The sequence below is a fragment of the Haliaeetus albicilla genome, chromosome 20 (genome assembly GCF_947461875.1).
Source record: "Haliaeetus albicilla chromosome 20, bHalAlb1.1, whole genome shotgun sequence".
Taxonomy (NCBI): Eukaryota; Metazoa; Chordata; class Aves; order Accipitriformes; family Accipitridae; genus Haliaeetus; species Haliaeetus albicilla.
Genome location: NC_091502.1, coordinates 17281805 through 17301308, shown reverse-complemented (window position 1 = coordinate 17301308; position 19504 = coordinate 17281805). Strand labels below are relative to the sequence as shown.

Sequence of the window (19504 nt, the reverse complement as noted above, 5' to 3'; positions counted from 1 at the left end):
TGGGACATTTGCATGGAGCTGCACAGATATCACCAAAGATATGACTTATGGGAAACCTGAGCAACACCTGAAGGTGGCACAAGGTACTATGTTCAGACAAATTACACCCCCCCACACCCCCCGAGTGGCTGGTCAGCTAAATTACTCTAAGCTCCATTACTACCTATATGGTCCAGGGCTCAGTCTAGCTGCCAAGCACAGGCATGCACTGCCCTTTGGGATGCCCTAGTGTATCCTGCCTTGTCTCCTACTGCTGCTCAGGAGAGCTCAGGTCTCTTGTCATATCTACAAACTGGATGGATGTCTAGATGCTCTTAGACATCTCAAATAGCACCAAATGACTTTGAAATGAGATTTATGTTCAATCAAAAGTCAGCTCTTGAGCTTGTCTGACAGTCTCAAGTCACTTGCTTGCCATTCCCATACCATTGCATTGATAACTTCAAAGGTAAATTCTGCATCAAGACAGCTATTTCTTCTAGTGATGCAGTAGTGGTGACAGGCAGGATATCAGTGAGTTAGCAGGGTAATATTATTGTAGTCTTTATTGATACAGAAGATTTAAGTTACAGAACATTAGGCAAACCCACCCTCCTACTTGCCCAATATTTGAGGTTGAACAGCTACAGACAAGAAAATGATCCCGTTACTTACAGTGCAGCTAATGATTAAATTACATTACAACCATTAACAATATTATATTGTAAAATATAAGTGCAGGTACAGTATATAAATACAATAGCTTTCTGTTCCTTGTCAGGAACATAAGCCAGTCACATACATTTTTCAGTTTAATTTAGCTTGCGCTAAAGTACATTTCCATCTTAAATATATATTAATGTAAACCACACCTATTAAATCTCTCGGTTTCACTCCCTGCATCTGAACTTGCAACTTATATTACAGTACTTTAAAAGCTGAATGAACACTCTTATTATTCAGAAGAGGTTTCTGTCAGAATTTTCTATCTTTTAAATCTTTGGCAATGTTTCATAGGAACACTCTTATTATTCAGACTTAGTAGTTTTTTACTACGTGACATTTTAATCTTATCCAAAGCACAATACTCTGATTCCTGACTCTTTCTATTTGAAAGAGCAAGCCACAGAAATGCATTGTATGAGTGTTAAAGTAACAAAAATCCTACACTGTAGGAGAAAATCAACATTGTGCAAAATATATTAATTAACATTTTAAAGATTCAAAAGATACAACATTGTTTGACACGGCAACACTGGCCCACTGCATAAACACATTACTTCATACCTGGTCGGTCAGTGGCAATACATCAGTCTGAAAACCTGCTCCTTGACAGGCTGCTCCCGGGTGAGACACAGCACTAAGACGTGTAAGGGTTTGTATTTGGGCCAGGTTATCCAAAGTTTGGTGGCTAAGATTAGTTTCCTCAAACCTATCAAGCTTCTAAACAAGTCACTTGACTTTCAAAAAGATACGAAGCATTCATCTGGGTACCAAGACCACCTACTTAGGTTCTGGGTACCCAGCTCAGCAAAATTGATAGTACCATGTCAGTATTCACTTGCACCGGCCAAAAATCACCACCAAAACCTGAACTGGTCAAGTCCTTCTGCACCATGGCAGAAGCTGGCAGAGCTGCTCACTAGGACGCAATTGATGCAGAAAAGATGATATGAATGGACTTCACAGTCCTTTATTCTCCAAACACACATGGGTAGAAAGATGCAAAATTAACACAAAAAACTTTCATTTAAGTCCTAACAGTCCTACTAAAAACGTTCCATGTAGAAGTATTTTATGTCAAGTAAAATATGCTACACAGAAATATATTCTATCAGTATGTAGCATATGGTTTAGGTAAACAACAGATTGATTACGAAAACAGATGGAAATACTTAGATACAATGTCTTTTAAAACAGCCTAAAGACTAAAAAACCTTTAAGACAAAAAGCTGCCTCTCCACTACCTTTTGCCTCTCCACTAACTACCTGTGTTTGCTCCTCTGTGGCACTTTTATATGAAAGGTTAATTCTATAGTATCATACCTGCAGGGACTCATCCCTTTAAAGTGCCTGCCAAGTATTTAACTTTGTCCACACTAAAATGAAAATAAGAACACTACTCAGAACTATTGCTTGAACTAATACATGCAGTTTGAACCACATGCTGTAACAAATCCCTATCAGAAATGCCCTCATCAACATGGAGATGAAAGTGCTCAAATACAGTCACCATGTGGTAGATGACTAGGGAAATATTCTGAAAAGAAAATACAAATACAGAAATATCTAGCAGTACATTACTCTAGCACTGTAATACCAAACGGTAGATTACCAAACGGTAGATTTCTGAAGAATATACTGAAGGCAAGCAAAATATTACATGTATTTATATCTTAATTTGTATGAATACAGTAAAGAGGTTTGGCATACCATATTTCTTGAGGGAATATTATAATTAAAAATATTCCTTAGAAAAAGGAGTTTCTTCATAACAGGAATGAGTATGATAAATACAGTTCTATTATTGTACAAAATATAGAGTGTTTTTAGAAAACAAGACCAAAAATAAAGCTTTATCATTTGGAGTGAAAGTCACCTATGAAGTGTGAGCCAGCAAGTCAAATACGAACCCTGAAAATCAGGATTCCGGGTGGGGACTCAATGCGCAGGCTTGCTGAACAAAACTAATTTCTACCCAATTACTAACTTATCAACTTGTTCTTTTTTTCTTCCAAAATAGACAAAAGCAGCAAAAATCAGTAAAGGGCATGTTAGATCCTATTTAAGGCAGAACATAAGAATGCAAAAATAATTATTTTATGTTCCAATAGAAATATAGATAGGCAGTCTACAGACTTCTAGCAATAGGTAAAAAAAAATTACCATATTTCATACATTTGTACAGTTGAAATCAAGGATAAAGAAATGATGTAAAAAATGGGTCAGGACAGCAGTCACCAAAATGTACAAAAATAAACTGCTTATCATTTGTGGTGTTGAATGGTTTTGCATCATAAAAGTAATATTGCTCTGATAAACAACATCCTGTAACTTTTCATTCAAAATCCAAAAGGGATATATAATTACTTTCTAAAAAAATACTGTATTTTCACATGTATACCCTATGTCTCTCATAAACCATACCTCTCTACAAAGTACCAGCAGTTGAAAGCAAGTCCTGAGTCACTTCTTCAGACAACCTGCAGGCAGGTGGTGTGCTGGAGGAAGAAAGGGCTTCAAAAACCAGACATCCTCAGTGCCCTCCCCAGCTCACAGTGCTGTGGAATCACAAGATCTTTCACAAATAACCCACAGCTTATACACGTGAAAGTATGGCACAAGCTCCATTCTAGAAAGTAGTGTCTCATCCTTTCCTTTCTCACACAGAAATTAATGTCGTGTATCTTTAAGCTGCTCTGGACAGTCAGAGTTCTGTGGCTCTATTGAGCATCACAGTTGCCATTTCCCTGGAGCAGGGGTCTGGCCATGCTGAGCAGCTCATGGTACAGGAACATATAGTAACAGATCACGTAAGATGGCAAGAATACTCCTAACTGGTTGAATTTGGGTGTAATAAAAGATCCAGCCTATACCTCCAAAACTTACCTTACAGTCTTGTCCATTCTTCTGCTTAAATGTTAAGATGGTCAGCATGAAAAAATGCCTTTATACTTACTGTTGTAACCCACCACCAGCAGTGGTCTGCTATACTAACCAGGAAGGGCTTGGTCCTTCCAATTGCTTGAAAAACTTCCCTTGGAGCCAATGTGAAAAAAATGAACAAGAGTCACAGTCATTCCGCACAGTGCACTGATTCCAGACATACCAACTCCCAGGAATCAGGGCCAGGCAACGGCAACTACCCAAAAATTTCTCCATGACAAATATCTAAGTCCCCAGCATGGAAATGAAAAACACAGTTGCGATTTTTTAAAACTAAGGTGTCTCTGGTTCACTGGGGTGCAATTCACACTGTCAGAGACAGCCAAGAGAAGGTCTATGCACCACTGAGCTCCCACTCCAACCCTTACAACAGAGCTGCAGTGAAAACAGTGGCGCCTAGACTTGCTGCCTGGATATGATAAATGGAGTGACTTCCACCTTTTCTGAGGAGAAAGGCATCTTGACTTCCTTATAAAAATTATTCTTTTTTTTCTCACAAATAACCTAAAATCATATTTCCTTCCTATATTCATGTATATATTTTTAATCCTGATGTCAATTCAGTTTTTCACTAGATGAGCAGAGGTTGAGAGCAAAGGGGTTAATTCAGGTAGCAGATGGAAAGGAATGAAGGAAAGAACAAACAACAGAATAATAAAGGGCTGCATGCTATTTTTCGAAAATTCATTTAAAATCCATTGGAATTTGTCCCACACGTTGGTCTGCCACCCATCTAGAATTTCTTGGTAAGGAACAAAATAGTTCATAGTGCCTGGTTATTACTTTAAACCATTCACTAAGTTTGTAGCATTTAAATCTGCAGAGATGCTCTCTGTTGCATTAGCTAGAACTGTGGATGCAGGATAAATAATTTCTTCAACCGTCACATATGTCCCTGTTAAAAATCCAACAACTCCAATGACAGCTATAAAAATGTCTTTAAATACTGTCCATAAACTTAAGTTTTCCTTATAGAAAGTGAGGATTTCAACCAGAGGTGGCAGAATTAGTGCCAGAGTGCTGCTGCTGACAGCGCCGACAAAAGAAATCACCAGGTCTAGGCGAGGGATCAAAACTGCTACAGCACCTAAAACACAAGAAGAGTACAGTGGCTTCAGATTCAACATCCTCATGAAAAACAACACCATGACAAACACATAATCTAGTGGTTCAGGCTTTTTAAAAACTTCCATCATTCACTATTTTTCCAGCTACAAGTGGTGTGCACTAGACAGATTAATGCATGTATTTGTGAGTAAAATACATCTTCATGCTCATGTGAGATACTCAGTTTAAATTCTGAATTTCTGCACGAGCTCGCAGATCTTAAAAGTGTTCTTACACTTAGAGAGTAAATAAATTTGGCCTGCAAATCATAAGAGAAATGAGAAATATGAAATTGTATCGAGACATTTTACCTCTTTGGTTCTTGTTTTTTATGATGAAAGAATAAAGTTCTGGAAGAGCAGAGGAAGGGTCCATTGCATGCTGCCCAAGAGACAGTGGGCAAAATATATTACCCTTAATTACTATATATTACTAATAATCTGAAAGTGACATAATATTATTCAAAATGAACCAAACCCACTGGCCACTTGGCAGTCTCAGAATCATTTAAGTCGCTTTTACCTACAAACTTGCCTCTTGAAAAATCTTGGTCTAACAATTGCATTCAATTTGTAAAATGCCACTATAATAGCTGCCCAGTCAACCGAACGAGAACTTAGCTCTGCCAAGAGACAAGTCTGAACACAAGGCCCACCAGACTTTTAGCACGGCATAGCTGGTCTCACCTCCTGAAACTATACCATTCATAGAAACAGAATCCATCAAGTTGGAGCAGAACCGCTTCTGGTTTTAACCCCTTCAGCTGGCAAGACTAGGCAAGGTACCCTACTATTAAGTCAGATACACCACTTGTCATGTAACGTTTTCAGTTCTGCATTAGAAAACAGTTTTCAAAGGCCAGCTGAGCACAGACCTCTATATGATCCTCTGTATTTGGGGGAAATGTCTTTTTTCCCTTCCATTAATATATTGCCTTTTAGCTGTCAGACATTAGTGTAAACATCCACAGGATCTGCCTGTTTGCCATTTTCTATCACTTCTCATCAAAACAAGGAAGCAATCAGGAAGAAAGAGAATGGGGAAAACTGGTGTAAAAACCACTAGCAAATAAAAAATATCACATAATATGCTTTGGTTCTTCCATACCTCCCTTCTTAACTCTTAAGCCATAACAAAGCATGTTTGGCTTTAGAGCAACTCCTCCACCAAGCAATATTATGTAGACAATGTTTATGGCAATAAACAAATGGAACAAGCAGGAAGGAATTCCTCACATAACACGTGAGGATGAAAACCAGAAGGTACATATCAGCTTTATAATTTCTCAAGATAAGCTTTCTATTTGCAGAGCATCTTTGCTGTGGTAATAGGTAATAAACCAGCTGCCTCCAACTCTGACAACATCTGATGATGAAAGGCAACATACTCAATTATGTTAGTGTTGATGTTCTCCATTGAGAATATCTAACTTGGGGAAAACGGCATTGGCAAATAGACTCAAAATTCACTTACAGAACACAACAGTTATCTGCTGCTACCAGGTAACCATCTGCTACACATTTTACTAAAACCCCTAACTACAGAGATGTCACATAAAAAGGACGCAAGACTTAAGTTATAAACCCACAGAGGGATAAAGGATTCTCCAGCCCATCCTATTTGAAAGAAGCATTTCATGCACAGATCTGCCAAGAAAAATCAATTAACTTGTTGTTGCTTGTCACAACTATAGTTTATTAACACTTCGTGATTCTACAGAGATATGAGAGGCACCATGTGGCCAAACGAAGCTTGGGCAGAGATAGAGGTGTCCTTCAGGAAACCTTAAGAACACCCTGACATTCAAAAATAGATAAGTTTTTTATCCCACTGTTACGACGGACCTACTCAATGCCAAATTGTTTCTTCCATTGCATGAATGTGACATTTAAAGACTGGAAATGCCACACGTTCATGCATTTTCTAGGACGAAGTTGAATGGAACAAGAAAGGAATTATGCCAAGGTCAATAAGTTATAAAGTACCCACCTCTCTAATTTTTGCAGCCATAACTCCATTCAAGCCATAAGACCAGGCACCATGAATGCCCAAACAACGTAGCATGAGTGCTCAGACCAGACTGTTTGGCAAGCATGCTTGACACTTGCACAGCAATGCACAGTCTGTAAGTGAAAAGCGCAGCTGAAGTATATTTGCAATGACTGGTAAAACTCTCAGCTAATGAATATGTTGAAAGTGTTCTTCTGAAGTAAAAGAGAGAGCTGCACACTTATTATCTTGCCAATTTAATAGATGTAGTGGGTGTATTCATTAAACATAGATTTTCAACTTCTGTAATAGACCTCTTTCAATTCAACATGTCCAGAATTTAGAAGGTACTCATTAATTTATAGTTCATAGTTTTGTTTGAAACATTCTGCTTCATTACAAATAATAAGAATATTCTTCATATTTTTTTAATTGGAAAAAATAAAACTACAGTTTATAATTGCTTCAGGTTACAGAAAAGCAAAATGCTGTGTGTTTGTTTGGATCTTGTCAAATGTTTGTCTGGCTCATACGAATTTGTATGAATCTAGATATTGCTGTGGGAGGAAGTTTGGAAATGTGTTTCAAGGTTTTCATAAGTGTCTTACTCATTCTCTAACAATCCAAGAAAGAATGTCCTCAAAGTTAAGAAAGGGGTCCATTTTCCAGGAGAAGTAAACAAGGGGCATTCTTACAGGTAGGGAGCCTGATTTTCCCAGCCATGCATAGGTTTTAAAAATACATCATCAAGAAGAAATTCTGAACCTTTATCAACAGTCATAAAACTTTCTGGTTTGGAAGCTCTGGGAATCTCAAGTGAAGAAATAAGTCCTACAGTATTAATATGACACTTAGTTTTCAGCCAACAGTTAAATCGTCTTCAGGCTTGAATAAAAGAGCAAGGGCCAGATCGTGGCGGTGTGCTCGCCCCACCTCCGGCTTGAGCCATAACCACCCGTGGGGGTTCTGATGGCTGCATCCAGCTTACTCTGGACTTTGGGGGAAGGACGGCAACATCCGTAGTAGCTAAGGGCTATCTGGTATGCTCGCTTGCGGATATGCAAATATGACTACAAGCCAATCACCTTTATAAACAGTGGAGAGCCCAGGGCCCGCTGACCTCTCCTGCACAGCAGTGGGCTGCAGGCCAGGATCTCCTCTCGAGTATGGACACCTCTCAAGGTTACTCCTCGAGGTTGAGAGATTCCTTGCCGCAACAGGTTCTCGCTAAGTGATTAACAGTGTGCTAAACTTTGAAATCTTAGCTAAGTGATATAAAGGATTGATTGCGCATATATAATCCTTTAGACATCAACCGTTGACCAAGTCTGGGACTAGGAGTGGATCCAGCTGCACCTAGACTCCTCTCTGAGAAGGAGTTTAGAACACAAGGGGGTCCTTTCTGAACCTCGTCATTCAATGGGAGGGTCTCCCCAACAGTTCTGTCTGACCCTGTCCTCTGTGCAGTTAATAATCAAATGCACCTTGCCATCGAATCTTGTTAAACCACTGTCGCATTTACCATTGAACTTTGTTGTATCAACGAAGTGTATTGTTGCTTTTCTCTTCAGTGAATTGTATGACTCCATCTGCGACACGTATGAACAAAGCATCCCACAGAGATAATGACAGATAGCATCATATTGCTTCTACCCTAAACTCTGCAGTCTAATCTCAAAAACTACTAATGGACTCTCCAGCCTCTCTCAGCTATGTAGTCACCCATTTGTGTCAGTTGGGGCTTTCTTGGGGGAGGAATACAATAGCAGAATGTTCCTATTTTCTTGAGGAACGTATCACCCCAGTGGAAAGATCTCTTTGATTTTATTCTGTTTATTTTATAGTGCTGCTCTTTTACAACTTTCCTTGTTACAGAATCAGCACATTACTAGACAGACTTGCTTGCCAAGGTAATTTCAATGAGATTGCTGGGAAAAAAAATACTTTTGCCATCTTTACTACTACCCAACCTAAGTGCTTTATAACTGCAGATGAAGTCAAATATGTGATTACCATATTCCAATACTTCCTCTAGTAATCAAATATTGAGCTACTTTATTTCTATCAAAAAGTAACACATATGCCATGCTAAATTCTTGAGCAAGATGGGCACTGCTGTAGTTAGGACCTATGGATCTAAGTAAAGATTGAATTATAATTTTAGTCCTGTCCATATACAGATCAAAAGCAAAACATATTATGACTTCATCATGAGATTTTAATGATACAACTCACTTAAAAAGCCTTTTTTCCATGTTTCTAGTAGGACTTAACTGATTTACAAGCATCTTATAGGAAGCCAGAAAGCAATTTTGAAATTTAAAAGGCTAATACTGATAATTTCTACTAAATTTTATTTTAGCCAAATAATAAAGCTGTTTAATATTTCTTTACTAAAATCATTAAAAGAAATTACTTTCCAGATAGTAGCAGGTTTTAGATTTTATCTAAGTATTCAAACATAATTCTGACAAAAACCAGGTCAGTGGTATTTAAGCATGTGCATCTGAAGAAAAGAAGTAATACATATGTTACCAGATCAGTAGTATGGCCCAAGCAAATTGTCCTAACAGCAGATTTTATAAATATGCATGGTGAAAAAGACTGAGGCCTTCTTTAGTACAAGAAATGCTGGATATTACTAGGGAGTGGTAAATTCACACAGTTGAAGAGCAAAATAATTGGCTCAAGCAATATACAACCAGTTTTCTTTAAAGGCAGTGACAGTGCTGAAGAGGTCCCTCTTCTGCAGGATGTCAGCACACCCCGAACTTACTCTCTATTTGTACTGCTTTTCCAGGACCAAATCAGAAGACTGAAGTATTGATGTATTAAAGATGGGTGTCTGACATACATACGACTTTCTAAAAGCACAAAACAAAATTGTATTTTAAACAGACAGATGTCTATGATATGGCAAAGAAAGAGTCCCTTCCAGGAAGAAAAAATGCCTACAATTAAACATTTGCCAAAGGATTCTGCCTGTAGGCGAAATGGCACTTCAAAATATCAGCCTGAATCCTCCTTCCTATTCCAATACCCCAGGCTGTGCTCTCTGTCCATCTTTCCTTACTGCAGTAGTGCTCAGCCAGTCAAACTGGCATCCTCTTTTTCCCTTCACCCTACTGTATTGTTTCCTGGATCCCCTGCCCTAATGCAGCACCTTCATATTTTCTTCCAACTCACTCCTCCTTTTCTGCAACACTCTCCTCCACATCACCCAAGTTATTTTCCTTTATCTCCTAAGAGAACAGAAAACCATTTCTCTGCTACAGAGTACCCCAGAAGGCTTAGCAGCTTTGGCTGTAAGGAGTTTACACGTGTAGGCTGGACAACTAGAAAGTCAGGATATCTACATCTTCTCAAGTGGTCATTTGACCAGGGGATCTGTGTTGTGTCCTCTGTGCAAATGTATTTCCATGCTCTGTACATGAGTTATATCTTCCACCTTGGCTTGCAGGCAGGCAAAATAGTCCGTGCTACTCCTTTGACATCAGCTGGACATCACAGACTTATTTAGAGAACCACAATAAATCATTTATCTCTCTTTTATAAAACAGTAACATACTACATCACAGTTAAAATAATTCACATTTTAAAAATAAATAACAAAATGTAACAAAATTTAGTATTTCAATAAAAAGCTGTTCATTTAAATAAATAAAAAAAAATAATGCCTTCCCTGAGAGTTCCACAGTGGAAACTAAACTGTGTTTTGATATTTATGTACAAAGGAATACAAGACCAAGTAGAAACCTCTTACTAACCTGAAGATAAACTAATGCAAATAATCACTCAAGGGCATTTGCGAGTAACTTACAGAGCTTTGCACACAGGTAGAATGGAATCTACATATTGATGGATGCAGTTTAAAAAAAGGATTTTAGATAAAGATCCTGATATTACATAATTGTGAATTAGAAAATTATTTTTTCTGGCTAGAAATGCTAATTAACATAGGGTTTGAGGTGGTGTTTGTTTTAGCTATTCTTTGAGACATCAAAAGACTATAAGATACGTACAGAAAATAATTTCTTCAAAAATTATTTAGATTCAGTCTTCACCCAAAATAATTTTCTTAACCTAATTTCTTAAAAAGCATGCTTTTAAAGACCAGCTCAATCTCAAAACCAAAGCTAAACAGAAAAAGGAGCAAAGCAGAAGATAAATTGCAGTTACACTATGAGGTGACAAATTCTACTGTCACACTGGAGAGAAAAAGAGATACAGCTTGCACACAGGACAGCCGCACACATCATATGGTTTGGCTTTATTCCCTTTGGCATGGAAAACTCTTTCATCATTATCTTCCTGCAACATACAGTAGGCAGAGACAGCAAGCACTTCACATCATTTGCCCTCACACTACTACTCACTGTTTATGGTTGCTTTGTCCTATGTTATTAGGAAAGACTAGACTCATACAGGAGAAGACGGTTTATAAATATCCTTACCCTTCACAACGAGAGGTAATCCAGGACACTGCCCCGACACACAGCAGAGCCTTAATAACCTGTTCAGTGAATGGGAGATCCATCCCCTTCCCAGAACCTCCACATCAGTTTCTCGAAAATGTGTAAGTCAATTCATTTTTTACAGCACTTTGCATCAGAGATTACAAAGCTATTTACAGAAGGTTTTATATTTATATTCTTTTTATTCCTTATGCAGAAAGATGCATAAAGAATGACATCATACCAAACAGTGATTTAACAGGGGCATCGAGTCCTGTTTTCTTACCAGATTACCTAAAATACCTACAGCCAAGGCTAAGGATTGGCACATACCAGTGGTACGAGAGCCCCCTTTCAGGACAGCGGTCCCCCCTGTGCGCCACAAATAAAATCTCTCCCCCTTAGCCGTCTGTGCTTTATACGACCCCAAAATTCAGATAGTGTAATTTGTTCAGACTTCAGTTTCCAGGATCTGCACCCATTTTAAGCAGAATTCAGTGTCACAACAATCCCAAGCAGGAGGAGGCCACGCGAGCAGGGACAGATGGACAGGGACAGGGATGGAGTAGCAGTGACGCATGTGGCTATAAGGCCGTTCTTCCCCCCGCTAACCTCCTCAGGACCACTCGGAGTGACTTGCTCACTCCCAGTCAAATGTCAAAGTGGTAGTTAATAAACTGCTTGGACTCCTCATTCTGTTCTGTCTTCAACCCCCCATCAGATCTTCAGAATTAATGTCTTTTTACTAAGCACCGCTCCTGGATGCCAACATACAAAGCAAACCAGGCAGCAAGACATAAGCAGCTCCTCATGCTGCAGGTTGCCCAGAGCTGCAACACCAAGAGATCTTCATAAAACCAGCAAGCACAGGTGCTTGGCGCAGCACAAGCTGGATTACGGGCAAATGTATTCCACCATTTAATTAACTAAAACCCATGGGCTCGCAAATGACATCTGGTTAGACTGTTACATTTGAAACATTGTATTTATTCTTTTGCCTCTGCGGTAAGTTTATTTGGGCTTTGCTACAGATACTTCATCATACAAATCTTTTTAGACATACTTCAGTGAAATAATGTAAACAACTGCTATATGCAGCCAGATTCAACAAATTAATGTAAAGCATGCAGCGAAAGTCATTAATATTGAGCTCTAAATGGATGATCTTACACCATTACAGTACTGACACTGTTCCCACTGCCAGTCAGTCTCCTTCAGACATCTGATTCCATGGACCCACCAGAAATAAGTCTGCAATTAAACTTCTGTCCTCTTTCTCTCAGTCTCTTAAAATAAATTGTGACTCTGAGACAGCTGGAGGGCTCCCAACAGCTCAAACAAAAATTAATGTTTGCTCATCCAAGGACAAGACTGTTTTTGCTATGGGGAGCAGAGGTGAAGAAAAAATTTGAGAGCAGAGGCTAAGCCTTGAAAAGCCAGCTATGCTGCTTCTGATGCTGCTGGAAAGTCGTGTCTCCCTTCACTCATCATCATCACTCCATACTCCCCATTCTTTCTCTTGGATGCACTATGTATATTGAGTTATGTCACAGGAAAGTAGGCAGTAATCCATGGCTACTTTATTGTCTTATAACAAAAGCAAGACTCAGGCAATAGTAAGATAAAAGAATTTTATATAAAAGAGTTTGTCTTGCCCTCACCCTTGAAAATAAAAATCTCATTATATACCTTTTGATTACTACATAAAGTGAGCAAAATTTAATGTAATTAAGATTAAATTGAATGTATTTAGCTTTAATCTTAAACTACTATACTTTGCTCCATAAATACTAAACATGTACACATCTAAAGGAGACACATTACAAAAGACAGCTTTAGGAATAGTTAAAATTACTTATCTTTATCCTTCAGGCTTCCTGTTCTATTTCATAGTAAAATTTTACATTTCTTTATTAAAGATTATTAAAGGAACAGCTGATTAAGATGACAAAAAATATCTATGTTAATGTGGAATTCTTTTGTCAGAATAGAATCCATCAGGATGCCATAAATCACAATTATTATGCCAGATAAATTATCTTCTCTAATTACTCTCTAAGGACTAAAAAATTTATTAAATAACAGATGTAAGTTAGCTCTCCCTTCTTCCCCCAAGTATTAAATAAATTATAGAACAAGAAGATTCTGTTCTGGATAACTGTAATAAAACTTCTGAGCTAAGAGTCTCTAACCTGTGTTTGGGGGTATGTGCTACAGCTTCCATTAGCAGGAACACATTAATTTGCAAAATTTCCAAACAAGAAGATGTATCAGACCAGCTTGCCTAAGGAGGGAACTCATGACAGAGCTCTAACCTAAAAAAAACACCATAAAGTAGATGGAAGCAGGGACATGCTACAAAAAGAGAAATTTAGAAACATCACATGGGCATGTCCGGATGGTCTCAGGAAAGCCAAAACTCAGCTGAAGCCGAGATGTTCAAGGGATGCCGAGGGCTGTAAGAAGCGCTTTTACAACCACATTGGTAATAAAAGGCTGAAGAAGGAAAGTGTGAGCCTGCTGCTGAATGGGGTGTGGGATTTAGTGACAGTACACACAGGCAAGGCTGAGGGACTCGGTGTTGCCTTTGTCTCAGTCGGTCTCCCAGCCCCTGTGATCAGTGAAAGAGCTTAACAAGAACTATGATCAGTGGATGAGGACTGAATCAGGAATTACTTGAGAGAACTCAAACCATAATGGTATACAGGACATGACAGGTTGCATCCAAGAGTGCTGAAGAGAACTGGCCAACGTCCTTCTAACACCACTCTATATTGTCTTTGAAAGGTCATGGAAATTGGGGGAGATCCCTGGTGACTGCGGGAAAGTAAATGTTGTCAAGAAAGTCCAAAAGAATAATCCAGGAAAATACAGCCAAGTCAGCTTCACTTTGGTCCCTTTCCCCCTTTGGAAAAATCATGGAGCAAGTCATCTAGGAGCACATTTCTGGGCACATGAAGGAGAAAAGGGTATCTGGGAACAGAAGATGGATTTATGTAGGATAAATCATGCTTGACCATCCTGATTGCCTGCTCTGATACAACGACTGGATTTATGGATGAGGGGAGAGCGGTAGATGTCATTTACTCAGTTTTAGAAAGGTCTTTGACACCATCTGCCACAATACTCTTTTATCTGGATGGAGGGAAACCAGATGGGTAAAAAACTCACTGGACGAAAGAATAGTGGTTAATGGGTCACACTCACCTGCAGGCTGGTAAAAATCCTACAGCTAGTAGGGAAAGTAAAAGTTTCCTGTAACTGATAAAACCATGAAATGATCACTTAAGATGATATGAATGATGTTCTTTAAAGCCTACAAAACGATAATACGCTCACTACAATACTAACGTCTCACAAAAATGTCCCTGTAGCACAAAGTAACAGTGCTGAAAGACTGCTGACATCACCTTTAATTCCAAATTAATTTACATCATTGATTTTTAATCATGAGTCAAAAATCGATTAAAATTGGTATTTTAATAGTGATACTTCACAGTTTTTTTTAATTTCTAAAGAAAAATGGCTTAAAAAGATACTTGCTCTTGCTTATTGATAACTTCAGATGATACATTGTATTATTTAAATAATAGTAGTGCTAAGTATCTTATAAACCAAATACTCTAGTCCCCAGAGAAATTTTAGCCACTTTCAAACGGGAAGCCACACTCTGATTTTACACAATGTTAAAAGTTTCTCATAAAAAGCAAATGCTTGGATTCTCATGTACTTTTTAAGTATATGAATGGGCCTGCTTACTCTGGGCTGTGAAAATGCAGAGGTTTTTGGTATGATCAATACCTATTGCATATGGTAGGTATTATATTATTACTGACATGCTAATAAATAACTTGTGAATACGCTGCAACATATCAAAAGCAAATTAAAAAATAATGCCCATAAAAAGATAACAATCACACTGCAGTGGGATGACCAATGCATTTCCAAAGCAACACTTTGCAATAGCTGGTGTCACAGGCACGAATTAAAGCCTGCTGTGTTGATTGATGATACAGAAAAAACAAGCTGCCAAGTGCCTTAGCTTCCCAGAGACAATCATGTGCAGTAGCTAGTTGAGGTTCAGCTCCCTGTGTTGACAGGCTTAGGCAGATGAAGTACTGAATTATGGCCTGCAGTCCAAATCCATCAAAAAATGCAGTCATCTGCAGATGTTTTTAATCTTAATTTGTCGGTATTTCACCTCGCAAAGTGAAGTGCAGAGAGAGTAGCTTGCTTCATCATGTAGGAAAACCCGATGGCCAAATGCATAGCTGCCTACAGCTCAGCATGGGGAAATTCAGGCACAGCGTGTCTGAAGCACTGTCCTCTCCCAGAGTCAAGTCAGCTGGGCTCGCTGCAGGCTGGGGCTTACTGCCCAGGTCACTCTTTGCCAGATGTCTGGAAACACCTGCTGTACGCTATGCATGCCCGAAAGAAGGGGTCACACTCCTTAGCACTTATTCTTAGTTTTTTGTGACCCAAATAAATCAATACCCAACATAAACATGTGACTGCATATCATAAGCCTGCACAGCTATATAATATCCTTCAGCTATAATGTTCAAAGAGCTCACCATCATCTTTTCAACTTGATGGGAGAGGGAAAATAATAACCTAATCTTACAGCGGTTACACAGGAATAGGGGGGCTCAGGTTTGATGCTCTCCTCAGGGGACCGAGGTTTAAATCCCACTCTGAGTGTCCCAAACACTGGGTTTATAGTTTTCACCTACAAAATTACCTTTCAATTATTGTTTTCTAAACATAACAGTGTTCATTAAATCACCCAAAGAAGTTTGCCAAAAATTTACTTGATTCAGAAAATTATTCAAGCTATGTGTTCTGGGTTGTTTTTTTTTAAGAAACCAAATTGCTGATTCACTGAAGTTTTGCCAGCTGAATTTTCAGATTTTGTGCAGGGTTTTTAAAACACAGCTCCATTTCAACATTTCTAAAGGAAAAAAAAATTTAAAACCTGTGCATGTTGTCAACATAGAAATGATATAGCTATAAAAGTCTCACTATGGCTTCTGAGGAAGCAGTCTTCTGAAATAAACATGTTTTCTATTGTTCCTAAGTTTAGCAAATTTAAAGTTACATTTCAAATCAGCTTTTTACTTAAGAATGAAGTAGTTAAATTTCCTGTCCTATAACGGTCAACATAAAACAGCAGGCAGTCTTCAAGTCAAGAAATTTTCTGTTAAAAACAGTACTCATAAGAGCCAGTGATTTGACAGATCTGCATAGGATGTAGTCATAGGATGTAGGTTGCTCAGAAATAGCAGCACACCAAACAAGCACTTATCTGAGAAGGAAAGACAGCAAAGCAGCAGAAAGCATCTTGATGGACTATTGACTGGAAAATTAACATTTTTGCAGTCTATCAGGAGACAAGCAGTGCAGCTGGTCTAAAGAAATGGTCAATGAAAGTGATTTTCAAAACTGTAAAAGTACCAGGACAAGACGAGCTCTCAAACAGCTTATAAATCCCCCATGGTTGTAATGTTTGGGATTGTAGGTCCTGTAATTTTGTATCGCCATAAGCAAAGGGAAGGCACCTTATACTTAGAAATAAAGATTTTAATCTGTGCATAGGAAACCGTTTTTCAGCATGTGTCACTCGCACTGGGTCTTTTAGTAGCTTTGGGCATATCTTTTCCCCTCCCCATGCCCCGGCGTCCTTATCTGCAAGATGGCAACAATAACAGTGAGTAGTTCCTTTGTAAGGCACTTTGACGGTAACAGATAAAAACAATATGAAAATAATAAATTTTAGTACCATTGCAGTTGCTGCTAGAGCTTTAATACTTATGCTGGAACTCTGATACCAAAGAGCATTACTCTTAATTGACCATGTCCCTACACAATAGATGGTAACTAAAGAACTGAGCTGGTGTTACGTGATCAGACATCGTTTTTTGGCTATCCTCAAATGCTTTGCACTCTGTTTTAGGGATGGTTTTCTTTCTATACCAAACTTTGCCTTACCTTTGGTAATGGTTTTAAGTGGACAGTGAAACAATTATGTGTAAATATACTTTATAAAGCAGTATGGACTCCCACAGAATAAATGCAATACTAAATATCAAGCTCAAGATATTACTGTACTATAATGCCATTTTTTAACTAGCAGGCATTACAACCACCACTGCCAACATCCTCAAAACTATCAGTTACCCAAAGTAAAAATGGTGCCTGCTGGTAGCGTTCCAAATAAAGATGCAGAAACCTGGCAAGTCAAGTGAGTATGCTTCCAGTTATAACTCATCTGAGATGAATGTGAAGCATGGTGCTGATGTCTATCCTACAGCTCTTTAGATAATCATTATCTAACTTTCCACAGGAAAAAAAACCAACTTTTTTTTCCCTAAAAGTTACTGTTGAGTTAATGTTTAAACTCAATATTCCTTTCATTCTCAAAAAAGAAGTATCTAAAAAAGGTAAGATTTCAGACAAAAGTCATGAAGTAAACTTTAATTTAAATTAGGTATTATGTTTTTACCTAGCAGCATAATTAAATAATAAACAATTGAAGACAATAGGATTTTCCTTTTCATGATATAAACTACTCTCTTACCCCAAAGTTCAATGTCAACGTAAAAGGACATGTGAAAGGAGACACAGAACATAGGCATTGGCTTCAATTTACCTGTTTCAGCGTGGGCTCGTATTAGATACAGCTTTCAGAGAACATTCTCACTTGAACTTATTTAAAAATACTGTGGTTCAGTACTACAGGAGAAAAGTCTTTATGAGAAAACCTCATGCCTCTGAAGAACGTAAACCAATGCAGACAGTCCCTCAAAACCACCATGCTTCTTTTTCAATTAGCACTACCTGTGTGATGGTGATACCAAGGGACAGCATCACTCATTGTGAAATCCTGGCCATCTGGGACAAAGGCCCAAATGAGGAGCTGCTTTTCTGCTACACACATCCACAAGTGCTATCACAGTAGCTAACCTGGGCACCTAAATCCCACAGCTCACATGAATCTCTTTGGGATCCTGAATTTCATCATCTCCATGTTTATGCCCCTTCCAGACCCTGAAATAAAGATCTGTTTTGATGGTGCTTAATATTTTCCTGTAGAGCTGAGTCCAGCCCAATATCCACATCTCAGAGAAGTCAAGCTTGCCAGCTCCCATTTCCCAGGACGGTGCCAAGCATCAAGCCAGAGAAGAGTCTGGTAAATAAGTATCATCTGCCCTCTTTTTAAACCTGTATCAGAGAAAATATGAAATACAAAGGGTATAAGATCAAAATGATTCCCCAGCTGAGTCCCCTGATGTCCTAGGCTATATGTTAGACGCTGACATTTCACTGACAGATGCAACACAAATGAAACTACACTACACACCTATTTACACAACATTATACATGCATGCATCTACACTTGGTCACCTAAAACTGAAGAGAGTCCCTTATAAACCTGGATACCATCCCTACTAGGAGGATACACTACCTCCATAGGTGAGCTACCTCTGTGGCCGAGTACCCTCACCACTGGAAGTTTGTGCTTTCTAATAGGAATTTGTGTGGTGTCAATCCAGACAAGTAACCTTTGCTATCTGGTCTTGATAATTAAAGCTCTATCCACTATCTGAAGTCACTTAACTATTTTGTGGGTATAGATAATAAGCTGAACAAAACCATTAGTACTATGTCCTTTCCTCAGTCACAATACAGAACATTGAGCTCCGGTTCAACTAGTTAATTACCTCATTATCTTCCCTTTCTTCTTAGAATGCCATCTTCCCACAGCTGTATTAAGCACTAATCAAAATGCCTGTGTGCTACGTATCCTTCATTATTTATTAGTGTGTTGCTCTTTGTATTGTCTGTATGTTCTGTCAGCTTTAATTCTAATTTTCAGGTGATGGGCAAAACCACCAACTAGTGTCACATCTAGTACCAATTCCACCAGATGCAGAATTCAGGCTATTTTTAAAGGGTATCTAGCCTCAATGGCAGCTTCTTTATGAGATATAGACAATCACTACTTAATTCATCTGAAATGCTTACTTCACAATGATAAATTACCATATTTTGTGTGATGAAAACCTAAATTTACATCTGTGTCTTTATAAATTATTTTTAATCTAGTAATCCCACAGAAAAAAAAAATCAGATTTATTTAGCAAGATTAATTTTACATAAAAGTATTTTGATTGCCAGCAACCATATATTCATCTTTTTCTTCTAGCTAACAGACGTCTCAAATAATATGTCCTTTTTGCATGGCTTTTAACACTTGTCACTTCCCAACAGCAGCAAGCAAATTTCATTGTCACATCATTGCTAAGATT

The 19504-nt window shown here is 38.4% G+C and overlaps 1 protein-coding gene across 2 annotated transcripts in view; it reads right to left on the bottom strand.

Moving 5' to 3' along the window:
• Positions 1–518: 518 nt before the first annotated feature.
• The window catches only part of SLC36A4 (solute carrier family 36 member 4), a 118951-nt gene continuing 99965 nt past the window's right edge, over positions 519–19504 (bottom strand). For both annotated transcript variants that reach the window (XM_069808401.1, XM_069808402.1), the window contains one exon: positions 519–4732. In XM_069808401.1, the coding sequence (XP_069664502.1) occupies positions 4425–4732 (308 nt within the window). In that variant the 3' untranslated portion in view covers positions 519–4424. The remainder of the gene's footprint in view (positions 4733–19504) is intronic.